This window comes from Erinaceus europaeus, chromosome 4, assembly GCF_950295315.1.
Source record: "Erinaceus europaeus chromosome 4, mEriEur2.1, whole genome shotgun sequence".
NCBI classification, from domain to species: domain Eukaryota; kingdom Metazoa; phylum Chordata; class Mammalia; order Eulipotyphla; family Erinaceidae; genus Erinaceus; species Erinaceus europaeus.
The window spans coordinates 90,684,313-90,696,995 of NC_080165.1; the positions used below are offsets into that span (position 1 = coordinate 90,684,313).

At 39.4% G+C, this 12,683-nt stretch overlaps 1 protein-coding gene across 1 annotated transcript in view; it reads left to right on the forward strand.

Annotated features, from left to right (window-relative positions):
• The window catches only part of CILK1 (ciliogenesis associated kinase 1), a 49,091-nt gene that overhangs the window by 11,039 nt on the left and 25,369 nt on the right, over positions 1 to 12,683 (forward strand). Inside the window, exons 3-5 of the mRNA XM_016185321.2 lie at positions 581 to 702; positions 3,785 to 3,864; positions 12,206 to 12,338. Coding sequence (XP_016040807.1) covers positions 581 to 702; positions 3,785 to 3,864; positions 12,206 to 12,338 — 335 coding nt within the window. The remainder of the gene's footprint in view (positions 1 to 580; positions 703 to 3,784; positions 3,865 to 12,205; positions 12,339 to 12,683) is intronic.

The window sequence follows — 12,683 nt, forward strand, 5'->3', positions numbered from 1 at the left end:
CTAGTTATGGTCTATGGTAGTGGAAAAAGACCTAAGTTGGGGATGAGAATGTTTTGCAAACACTTATCACAGGGAGATGAGAAATTGTATTCATGTGTCAACAACTGGTAAACCACTAATCTCCCCAACAAAATTATTTTAAAAGTACCTGTTATGTTAATCACTTAACTAATAGTTCATCAAAATAAGTATTCCATATAAAGTTAGCATAACTATATAGAAGTACTGTTTAGTAAACTGCTAATAAAATGAGAGGTCAGATAGTGGCATACCTACTTAAGCATACACACTGCCATGCACAAAGACCTGTGTCCCCATCCCCACCTGCAGGGGGAAAGCTTCACGAGTAGTGAAGCAGTGCTGCATGTCTCTCTCTCTCTCTCCCTCCCTTTCTGCCTTCCCCTCCCCTCTTAATTTCCCTCAGTCCTATCAAAATAAATAAAATAAAATATATTGTCAATAAAATGTTGGTATTTCTGTGGTTCTATAACTTTGGTTTTTTTCTTAAGTATTTATATAGGATTACTTTTTTCAACATCAAATTTTCTCTAATTTTTTTTGTGTTTTTCTTTCTTTTCAGTCTTTAAAGAAGCTCAGCCATGCCAATATTATAAAATTAAAAGAAGTTATTAGGGAAAATGATCATCTTTATTTTATTTTTGAGTACATGAAGGAAAATCTTTATCAACTCATTAAAGAAAGGTACAGTTTACTCATTATAATCCTGGGAATAAATGTTGCAATATAGAAGTTACTTTCTTTTTGCTTTTGGTTATTGCAGTCATGCTAATTAGACTTCATTGTTCAAAACTGTGCATCAGAGAAGGACTCTACCTATTCTTGCTTTGGGGGCCTTGGATAGATTTATAGAAGCAATTTTTACTGCAACCATTTTTGTGTTTCAATGGATAATCCAACCAAATAAGTTAAAAGATTTAATAAATACTTTGCAGCCTTATTTCAGTTTCTTTCTTTATATAGTGCTTAGGGGCTCACCTGCTGAAAGGAAACTAATAAAAATTTATTTGCTGAGTCCAGGCAGTAGCACATCAGGCAGAGAACTCATGATACAATATGCAAGGACCTGGGTTCAAGTCTCAGAGTACTCACCTGCAGGGGGAGAACCTTCATAAGTGATAGAGAGCAGTAATACAGGTGTTTCTCTTTATCTCTTTCTCCCCCTCTCTATTTTCTTTCTACCTGAGGGGGAAAAAAAAGTGGTCACTGGGAGAAGTGGATTTGTCATACCGCGTACAAGATATGAGCCCCATCGATAAAGCCTGCTGGTAAAAAGTTAAAAACACAAAAACCTTTCTTGCTATGGTTATTTTGAACTTTCAAGTGAACCATATAAAACCTCTTGGGTAGTTTTTTGTTTGTTTTGTAGGCAGTTTTATTTTATTTTATTTTACTTTATTTATTGCCTCCGTGGTTATTGCTGGGGCTCAGTGCCTGCACCATGAATCCACTGCTTCTGGAGGCCATTTTCCCCCCTTTTTGTTACCCTTGTTGTTGTAGCCTAGTTGTGGTTATTATTATTGTTGTTGATGTTGATGTCGTTCATTGTTGGATAGGACAGAGAGAAATTGAGAGAGAAGGGGAAGACAGAGAGGGGGAGAGATAGACACCTGTAGACCTGCTTCACCGCCTGTGAAGCAACTCCCCTGCAGGTGGGGAGCCGGGGCTCCAACCCAGATCCCTACGCCGGTACTTGCACTTTGCCCCACATGCACTTAACCCACTGTGCTATCACCTGACACCCCAATTTTATTTTTATCTTAATGACTTAACTTTACCTCATAAAATTATATGGTTTCAAAAATATATAAGGTCTCATGGATATATTTTCACACTTTTACATGTATATGAACTCAGAGCACCAATGTTGCTGGGCACATTTTCATGATAACATGATAGAAACATGATAGAAACAGCAAGAAATTGAGAGGGAAGGGTGTGATAGAGAGGGAAAGAGACAGACACCTGCAGCCCTGCCTCACCACTCATGAAGCTTTCCCCCTGCAGGTGGGAACCAAGGGCTTGAACCTGGGTCCTGTTGCACTGTGACATGTGCACTCAACCAGGTGCGCCACCACCCATCCCTGAGAGAAAATTTCTATATGAAATATTATAGAGAATTTTGTGAGAATTTAATACAAAAATGTGTATTTATAAAATTATTTTTATTGGGCTAGTGAGATAGCTGGTTTGGATAGTGCTCTGTTTACCAAGTGTGTGACCCAGGTTAACATTGACGGAAGCTTCTGTGCTCGCTCTCTCTCTCTCTTCTCTCTCCCTTCTCCCCACCTCTCTCTTTCTCTCTGCCTCTATCTAAAAAGAAAAAGGAAAAAGATAAGCATATGTATCAGTATATGTATGCATGTATTTCTATTGTCATGTGTATAACCCAGGTTTAAGCCTGGCCTCTTCCTCTCCCTCTCTCATCCTCTTCCTCCTCCCCCTCTTCTTTTTTGTCTCTCCCTTTTCTCTTTCTTCGTCCTTCTCCACTTCTTCCTTCTTCAGATTTATTTATTAACACATGAGACAGAGAACCAGAGCATCATTCAGGCACATGGCAATGCAGGAGACTGTACTCAGATCTCATGCTTTATTATTATTTTTAGTAATTTAATAGTAGTTTACAGGATTACAGGGGTACAGTTCCACACCACATCCACCACCACAGTTTTGCCCTACCCCCAAGGACAACCATTAGTTTTCACATAATTGTACAGACAGTTTGACTACTTTTTCTTCCCCACAAGTTCATGCTTCAATTCTTTATATTACACATTATCAGTAGAACCATCTGGTATTTGTCCTTCAGAGAAATGAAGTCATTTGGTAACAGATATGAACCAATGAGTTTTCTTAGCAATGAGTCCTTGCAAACAAAAAAAGTTGTATACTAAAACTCCTTGACTTTACCTTTGCACCCTTCCCCCATATTTTTCTTAAATGCTGAACTAGGGCATCAGAGAGAGCATAGTTGTATGCAAAAGACTTCCTGCTTTTTAAGTCCAGTGCTCTACTCACTGCACACTATAGACTATCTCTCTCTCTCTCACTATCTCTCTCTCACTTGCTCTCTTTTCCTGTCTGATGACATTGGACTAAAACAGTGAAGTCCCAGTGATGACAATAAATAAATAAAATCTTTAATCTGGACTAGCAAAATAGTGGTGGATAGTCATGCAGGCCACCCAGCATAAATCCTGGCCCCATTGCACTGAAGGAAGCTTTAATGCTGAGTTCTTACTCAATTGCTCTTCTCTCTCTCTCATACTGACTTTGTCTCTCTCTGTATCTGAAAACTTCTGCTCAGAATGGTGAAGCTCCAGGGACAACAACAGAAGCACCCTTAATCCTTTCTTAACATAATTAAATGTATTGTGTATTCTTAACTAGATGTGTATAAGGTAGCTTGCTTGCTTTCTCCTCTTCTTCCTCCTCCTCTTTCTCCCTCCCCTCACCTTCGCCTCCTTTTTTTCAGATACAAGGCGAGATACCACAGTAATGCTCCATCCTCCATGGCGCTTCCAACAGTGCCATGGTGTTTCTTTGTAGTAATAGGGTTTTAACACAGGGTCTCACACCTGGTAAAGCCTGGTCCTAAGGCAACTTTCTCACATAGATTAATTTTTTTGTAGTCCTTGTTATCAAAGGATCTGATATTATTAGCAACATTTTAAAGTTTTGTTTAATCAAAGGAACTTGAAAATTAGGAGACGATTATCATTGTTATGTAGGCTTAAATTTATAATTTTTCTTCTGTTCCATTCAGAAATAAATTGTTTCCTGAGTCTGCTATAAGGAATATCATGTTTCAGATATTGCAAGGACTTGCATATATTCATAAACATGGTAAGTGGCTTGGAGTAGTGTGCTTCTGAGTAGCAGCAAAATGTTAATATTGGATAGATGACATACAAAGCATCAGTGTCTTCTGTAATAAATTCCCAGAAAAAGTTGAAGAGTGGAGCCTGATAGTAGCTTTTAAAATATGTTATTTTCTTTAACTGAATTTCTAAGTTTTATTATTTTTCATATTTACATGCCCTTATTCTTTAGGCTTAAAGATTAAGCCTAATCGGTGTATGAGTTAATTGGTGTATTAGTGAGATAACTAATTGGTATATTAGTGACATTAACATAGACTAGAATTAAAGGTGGTTTCATGTGTTATGTTTAACCTACATACTAACATACTTCCATTAGTATTCTAGTTTCCTTAATGTTATTTATATTTCAGCTTGTTCAAAGGAGTTAAAACATGGCCCAGTAAATTATATACAAGACAGAAATCAAAATGAAAGTTAACAAAGTATGGCGTATTGCACCAAAGTAAAAGACTCTGGGGTGTGTGTGTGTGTGTGTGTGGGAGAATACAGGTCCAAGAAGGATGCCAGAGAACCTAGTGGGGTTGTATTGTTATATGGAAAACTGGGAAATGTTATGCATGTACAAACTATTGTATTTACTGTCAAATGTAAAACACTAGTTCCCCAATAAAGAAATTAAAAAAAATAAAATAAAAAGTTAACAAAGTAGCAAAAAGATAGAGATATAACCATGGGTAGAGTTAGTCCTCAAAATTATCATCAATACATTTTACTTAAATAAAAGAAAATGGGTATGATTTGATTCTAAGGTAGTTGTCTGATGGTACAATATGTGAAACATAACATTTTACAACTTACATAGTATCCCAAGGTGAAAACTAACCAGACACCTAGAAGAAACAGAATTATTCTTAGTACTAAACACAAAGAGATTTCAGCCATGGATTTTTAAAAATATTTATATATTTATTTATTGGATAGGACAGAGAAAACAAGAAGGGCAGAGAATATAGAGAGATAGAAAGAAAGAGAGATAGTTGTAGCACTACTTCACCATTCATAAGCTTCTCCCCTGTAGGTAAGGACAGGGGGCTTGAACCAGAGTCCATACATATGGTAAAATGTGCACTCGGCCAGGGGCACACCACCCAGGCCCTGACTCATGAATTCTTGTTGAGGGGATTGTATGTACCATGACTTCATGGTAAACACAGTAGCAATTTGCATTTAGCAGTTTCATACTGTATCCCTCAAGTCTATCATCTGATGATAGAAAAGAGTTATTCTGGGGCTCAGTATGGTTTGCTTTATAGATACTCTACTTAGTCCAAGGAGAGACTGAGAAAACTTAGAAAAAATGAGGGTCATGTATTCCCAGGAAAACCTCCTTTACTTTGTTCTTAGTTAAGCTTTATAAAAATGTTGGAAAATGGGAGTCGGGCTGTAGCGCAGCGGGTTAAGCGCAGGTGGCGCAAAGCACAAGGACCGGCATAAGGATCCCGGTTCGAACCCCGGCTCCCCACCTGCAGGGGAGTCGCTTCACAGGCAGTGAAGCAGGTCTGCAGGTGTCTTTCTGTCCTCCTCTCTGTCTTCCCCTCCTCTCTCCATTTCCCTCTGTCCTATCCAACAACGACAACAACAATAATAACTACAACAATAAAACAACAAGGGCAACAAAAGGGAATAAATAAATAAAATAAATATTAAAAAAATTTTTTTTTAAATGTTGGATAATGGGAGTTGGGCGGTAGCGCAGCCGGTTAAGCTCCCGGTTCAAGCCCCAGGCTCCCCACCAGCAGAGGAGTCACATCACAAGCGGTGAGGTGAAGTAGGTCTGCAGTTGTCTGTCTTTCTCTCCCCCTTATGTCTTCCCCTCCTCTCTCCATTTCTCTCTGTCCTATCTAACAATGACAACAATAACAACTACAACAACAATGAAAAACAACAAGGGCAACAAAAGGGGAGGGAACTTAAAAAAAAATGTTAGATAGCAGGGGGGTCGGTGGTAGGGCAGGAGGTTAAGCGCATGTGGCAAGAAGCACAAGGACCAGGTAAGGCTCTCCACCTGCAGGGGAGTCGTTGTTTGTTTTAACTTTTTATTATCAACCTGACGCTGTTGACTGGCTACGGAAGAAGGGCAAACACTAGAAGAAGAAGAAGAAGAATTATCTTTATTAATTTGATGGAGACAGCGAGAAATTGAGAGGAAGGGGGATATAGAGAGGAGGAGACAGAGACACTGCAAAGCTGCTTCACCACTCATGAAGCTTTCCTCCTTCAGGTGGAGTCTGGGGGGTTGAACCAGGGTCTTTATGCACTGTAATTTGTGCGCTCAACCAGGTGCACCACCACTTACCCCCTCTTCCCCCACTGAAGTGGCTTTAACGTACAGATAGATGGGTAAAATAACTGGTCTTGCAGAGGCGAAATCCCTTCACTCCCAGTTCAAGAATATCATTGCCACTACAAATATACCAACAAATGAGTTCTTTTACGCAGTAAAGATCTTGGCTGGAAACCTTTTGATAATAGTCAGTTCAGTTTTGACGCAAATTGGCAGTGACTATAAAAAAAAAAACATTGCATCATAGCCGGGGGCATGGTGCATTTGGGGTCATTGCCATCCTCAAGTTTTTTAACCCTGAGTAGCACTTCATGATTAGATACTAAATAAAATTAAACAGAAAAATAGAAATTGTCTATACAATTTCTTGTCTCAAATGCTGAATGAACAGTGATGAGTATGTAAAGCTGAACCAATTCTGGTAAACAATTTTTAGTAAAAAGGGTTTTTCTGATTCATAGCATATGAATAGAACTTCTATTTTAACTGCTTTTTTTAAATTATCATCATCATTATTGTTATTATTATTATTTTACCAGAGCACTGTTCAGCTCTGGCTGTTGGTGGTGCTGGGGATTAAACCTGGGACCTCAGGCATGCCTGTCTTTTGTATAACCACCATGCTGACTCTCCAGCCCTAACTTTCATTTTTAGCAACCCACAAGGGATGGAATGAGTTTGCAAAACTTAAAAGGCTCCTGGCATGGTATCTTAGAGGACCAATCAGAAGGGTCATTTAATAGTTTTAAGAACCTTCTTATTCTTCTAGCGTTTGCCCTTCTTCCGTAGCCAGTCAACAGCGTCAGGTTGAAAGCTGTCAGGAGCTGCTTGTTGCTGGCTTTGAAAGTGACTGGGATCCATGTGGATTCAGTCGGCTAGGAAGGATGTCAGTTTCCCCAATGAATGGGTACTCACGGGATGCACCACGAGAAGGTCGATCCAATGCATCCCAAAGAACCTTAAGAAATAGAACTTCTTTTTTTTTTTTTTAAAGATTTTATTTATTTATGAGAAAGATAGGAGGAGAGAAAAAGAACCAGATATCACTCTGGCACATGTGCTGCCGGGGATCAAACTCAGGACCTCATGCTTGAGAGTCCAAAGCTTTACCATTGCGCCACCTCCCGGACCACAAGAAATAGAACTTCTAAGAAATCAAAAGGATTCTTAAGAGAAAAGCTGGGGGTCCGGCGGTGGCGCAGTAGGTTAAGCTCATGTGGCGCAAAGCGCAAGGACCGGCGTTAGGATCCCAGTTCGAGCCCCCGGCTCCCCACCTGCAGGGGAGTCGCTTCACAGGCGGTGAAGCAGGTCTGCATGTGTCTATCTCTCTCTCCCCCTCTGTCTTCCCCTCCTCTTTCCATTTCTCTCTGTCCTATCCAACAATGAACAACATCAACAATGGCAATAATAATAACCACAATGAGGCTACAACAACAAGGGCAACAAAAGGGGGAAAAAATGGCCTCCAGGAGCAGTGGATTCATGGTGCAGGCACCGAGCCCAGCAATAACCCTGGAGGAAAAAAAGAGAGAGAGAGAAAAGCTCAGCCAAACATTTTTTTAAATAGGAACCAGTTTTAGCTGTTTTGATTCTTTGCTCAATATTGGAAAATCCAGGTCTGTACCTAATCTTATCAAGTGAATTCTCCCCCCTTCTCTCTCTCTCTCTGTCACACACACACACACACACACACACACACACACACAAACATCACATCTATATATTCATATACCCATGGGCACAAATATATGTGTACCCCTCTATACATATTTTATTTAATCCCATAATTTAGTATCCATATATTATTGTATGAAAACAGTTCTTTGGAATTCTGAACTGTCAGTTTCTCCGACAGGTATTCTGTATGGAAACAGTACAGGTTTGTTTTTTTAAATATATAATTTTATTTATTATTGAGTAGACAGAAATTAAGAGGGTAGGGGAGGATAGAAAGGAAGAGAGACAGAGAGACACCTGCAACTCTGCTTTGCCACCTGTGAAACTTTTTCCATGCTAGTGGGGGCCAGGGGCTTGAACCTGGGTCCTTGAGCACTGTAATGAGTTCTTACCCAGGTGTGCCACCACCTGGCTCCAAAGTGGTACAAGTTTATGGAGGAAGTCAGACCTTTTTGCTTTTGTAACTCCAGTACTATTATTATTATTTATCAGAGTTTCTTGTTAACATTTTCCTGCAACTATTAGTTGCTAAGTTCTGGTTCGAAGTTAATATTTCTTACCTTATTTGTTTCTTTGCCAATTCTTAGGATGAGAGGGTACATGTCCTTTCAGAGAAAAGGAAGCAGATTCAGAGAGCCTTAAAGTTTCAAAGACCCCATTGCTGTAAGGTGATAGAGAAGATAATTTATGTCCATTTTCCATGTACCACTAGGAAAAAGATCCATCTATTCTCAAAGAAAACAAGAGAACAAGATGAGATAATAGTGATATCAATTTTTCAAGTTCTATCTTATTTTCATTGAAAATCATTTTTAGTAACTTAAATGATTTTCACATGGTGCTCACATGACTTTGGTTAAATTCACATGTAGTTCCATAATATGTTTTGACACTATGGGGGAAAAAAAAATCTAAAACACTTGGACATATTTATCTTGAGTTTCTGTTCTTCCCTGCTAGCTGGGAACTCGCTGTGAGAAGGTACATTCTGCCCCTGGGAGCAGACTCCTCTGAGAAGAAAGAACAGTGCTGCTGGTAGTTGCTATGGCCATAGTTCATGTCACTGAGTACCTTCCCCCTTCGGGGAATAAAAACACTACTCTACTTTGTACTGATTGAACAATGCCAGAGCATATGTACTTTGTAGGAATTAAAGGATTACTACAAACCATGTTTTACCCTTGACCTGCCCTTGTAAATGTTCAGGTCATACTTTATCTGTACAGGTAAACAGAAATGTGCTTGAGGGCTTGGAGGTCAATGTTTCACTCCACAAGGAGATTTTTTGCTGAGTGCATCACTATTGGACCTTGTCGTGTATGACCTTGAGATAGTCCTTGGCCTTTTTATAACAGTCCTAGTGGTCTTATAGATGAAAACTTTGTAGTTTATGGCAAAAGGAAGAAAGCCTTCTTTGTGCCTTCATATTTCCCTTACTCAAGCATAACTAATGAAGAGCGTAAGCATAACACATTTTCTGTCAGAATGAAGAAGAATATTTATCTGTTATTCATCTGGCACAAGGTATTCTGAAATTAAATTGAAGATCTGTTACTGTCTTCGGAAAGCTGCTTTTAAACAGGAAGATTCTTTTTTTTTTAATTTTTTAAAAATTTATTTATTTATTTTCCCTTTGTTTTTGCCCTTGTTGTTTTATTGTTGTAGTCATTATTGTTGTTGTTATTGATGCTTTGTTGTTGGATAAGACAGAGAGAAATGGAGAGAGGAGGGGGAGACAGAGAAGAAGAAAGACAGACACCTGCAAACCTGCTTCACCACTTGTGAAGCGATCCCCCTACAGGTGGGGAGCAGGGGCTCGAACCAGGATCCTTACGCTGCTGCTTGCACTTTGCACCACGTGCGCTTAATCTGCTGCACTGCCGCCTGACTCCCAGTTCATTAATTCTTACCCACAAAAGAAGGAGAAGAAATACAGGGGGAGAGGGAGGGGAAGGAGGAGGAGGGAGGTGTAAGGAGGAGGAATGCCTGTGCATTCTCCCACTACACCTGGGAGGGTAAAACAAAAGAATTCATACCTACTAGTAATAACTTAAATAAGCTGTTGGAACGCACCACTGGCCGATAAACAACAAGGGCAGCAAAGGGGAAAAGTGTGGCCTCCAGGAGCAGTGGATTCCTAGTGCAGGCATTGAGCCCCAACGATAACCCTGGAGGCAAAAAAAAAAAAAAATCAAGACAACTTCACAAGAAAGATGCTATTATTTCCCTGTGTTACAGAAGGGGAAATGGAGTCACAAAGAGCTCAAGTGATTTTGAACTGGGGCAGCTTGATTGGTGTGTTCATTTTGCCACTATACTGTATTGCCTCTCTTGTAGAAGCCAATGTTTTGTTAAAATAGAGATGAAAAGTGACCCATGACATGAGGGTCTTCTGTACTTTTAATTACCAAAGAATGGAACACATAGGTATAACACTGTTGCTAATGACTGTCAGCTGTTCTTCACTAAGAAAAAGTAAAGAGGGCTAAGTATTTTACAGAGCTATTCATGAATATTTCCTAGTTAGAAAGGCTCATATTCAAATGCAGTGTAAGAAAACTGAAATGTCAACCTACAAATGCAGTTTTTATCAATCATTAAGACTGTGTAATTAATTTCTTTTACTAGCCATTACCCCCTGGTAGTTTGTTTTGGACCTTAACGAGAAACTGATCAGAGGGCTGCATATGGGAAACCAGAATCTTCATTCTCCTCCTTTCATTAATGTGCATGTGCTCTGTGGATGTGGGATTAAAGAATTAACAAAGCCAGAGCTGAGTAATGCTCTGGTTAAAAAAAAAAGGGGGGGGGTCTGTGGACTCAGGCAATGGCACACCTGATTGAACTCACATATTAGCATGCTCCAGGTTCAAGCTCTGGTCCTCAACTGCAGGGGCCAGGAAGGTGAAGGGGGATGGATTTTAAGAGTAGTGTAGGTTCTCTTTCTCTCTTCCTCTCTGTCTCCCCTTCCATCCAGTTTCTCTCTGTCCTATCAAAAAAAAAAAAAGAAAAAGGAAAGGAAAGGAAAGAAGGGGGGAGCAAAAGAAAGAAAAGAGCTAGCCCAGATGGAAAAGAGAGAGTGTGGTTGATTGGAGGAAGTGGCTGGTATTTGAAAGAGCATGACCCCTAGTGGAAATAAGGTACCAGGTTTGTAGTACAAGAATGCTAATTATAGCAGAATACATTTTGATGTAATGGGACTAGCTAAACGGGGAAAGATGCAGGTTTGTTGGAGTGGGTATTATGAATGGTGGCCGATAGAGCTCACAATAAAGGTTGAGAGCTAGACAACAAATGGCTCATTCTAAGAGAAATGGTGCAGAAGTTTGGGAGTAATTTAGCCAGCTAGATGAGAAAAGAAGGGAAACAGTATCAATTTGGAATTGAGAGGATTAGAACCTCAAATCAAACTTAGCTGTCCCTATTAAGAGAACTGAATAGAATTTAATAGTACAACAGCTCTGACACATTTCTGGATAGGATTGTGAATAATTCATCTAACCCCCACCTCCACCCCATGACTCCCCTTTTCTGTTCAGTAAGAAGCTGCTCTCTGTCATTTGACTTTTAACTGGAATATTTTAATGCTTTGGATTTTTTGGGGAAGAGACACTGTGGTCTTGAAGTTCATAGAGGTCTTCCTGGACACTAACAAAAGAGTTCTCTCTAATGACTGCTGTGTCTACACATTCTTTAAGTCAGTTCTGTGATGAGATTGTGTTCAGAATAGAGGATCCAGACACAATGACTCAGTCATACTGAGCCTAAGAACAGATAGTGCCTACCCTAGTGGGTGTTGATAAGCTTATTTAATTAGGTTAGTAATGAGTCAACCAAATTTTTGCATATAAAAATTATTTTTTAAATTTAAATATCATTCTTTTTTTTAAAATGCAGTATCAATATCTATATGCAGTGTCAGGTATTGAACCCAAGGCTTCACATATATAAGGCATACATTTTACTGTTGAGTTGCCACCCTGTCCCTGAAAGGCCATTCCTACCTAATACTTAAATTTTGTTTAAATGTTTTGATTTGAATCTCACATTCTTTTTGGGCAGGCTAAGAATGATAACTTTTTGTTGAGTGACAATTTATTTTTCAGTTATTATAGATCTGAACATAGTTTCAATGATTAACATTTTCTCTCCTAGAAAATAATTATGAAGATCAACTTTTGATTAAGTTTACCTTTTGAATTCATCAAAGGGAAAATGATTGAAATCCTGTGCATAGAGCCTTCAGAATCATTCTAGCTTATCAGATCATAACTGCTAAAGTACAATATAGCTGCAAAGAGTAGTACAGAAACATTTGAATTCCTTCTCCATTATTCTACAGGCTTCTTTCATCGGGACCTAAAGCCTGAGAACCTCCTCTGCATGGGACCAGAACTTGTAAAAATTGCAGACTTTGGTTTGGCCCGAGAGATCCGATCAAGACCACCATACACAGACTATGTATCTACCAGATGGTGACTACTGTTTTCTTCATAACTAGCTAGTTTTACTTTTTTTTTAATTGTCATTTTGGAGCCAGGTGGTGGGTCCTATATATAAGGGTCACTATACATAAGGACCCAGGTTGAAGCCCTCCAGTCCTCACCTACAGGGGGAAGCTTCATGAGCAGTGGCTGCAGGTGTCTCTCTTTCTCTCTGCCTCTCTCTCCTCTTTCTCTCTGCCTCTCTCTCCTCTTTCTGTATCAGAAAAAAGAAAGAAAAAGGGAAAATGTGGCTACTAGGAACAGTGAAATCACTGGACCGGCACCAAGCCCCAGCAATAAACCCAGTGACAAATAAATAAATAAATAAATAAAATG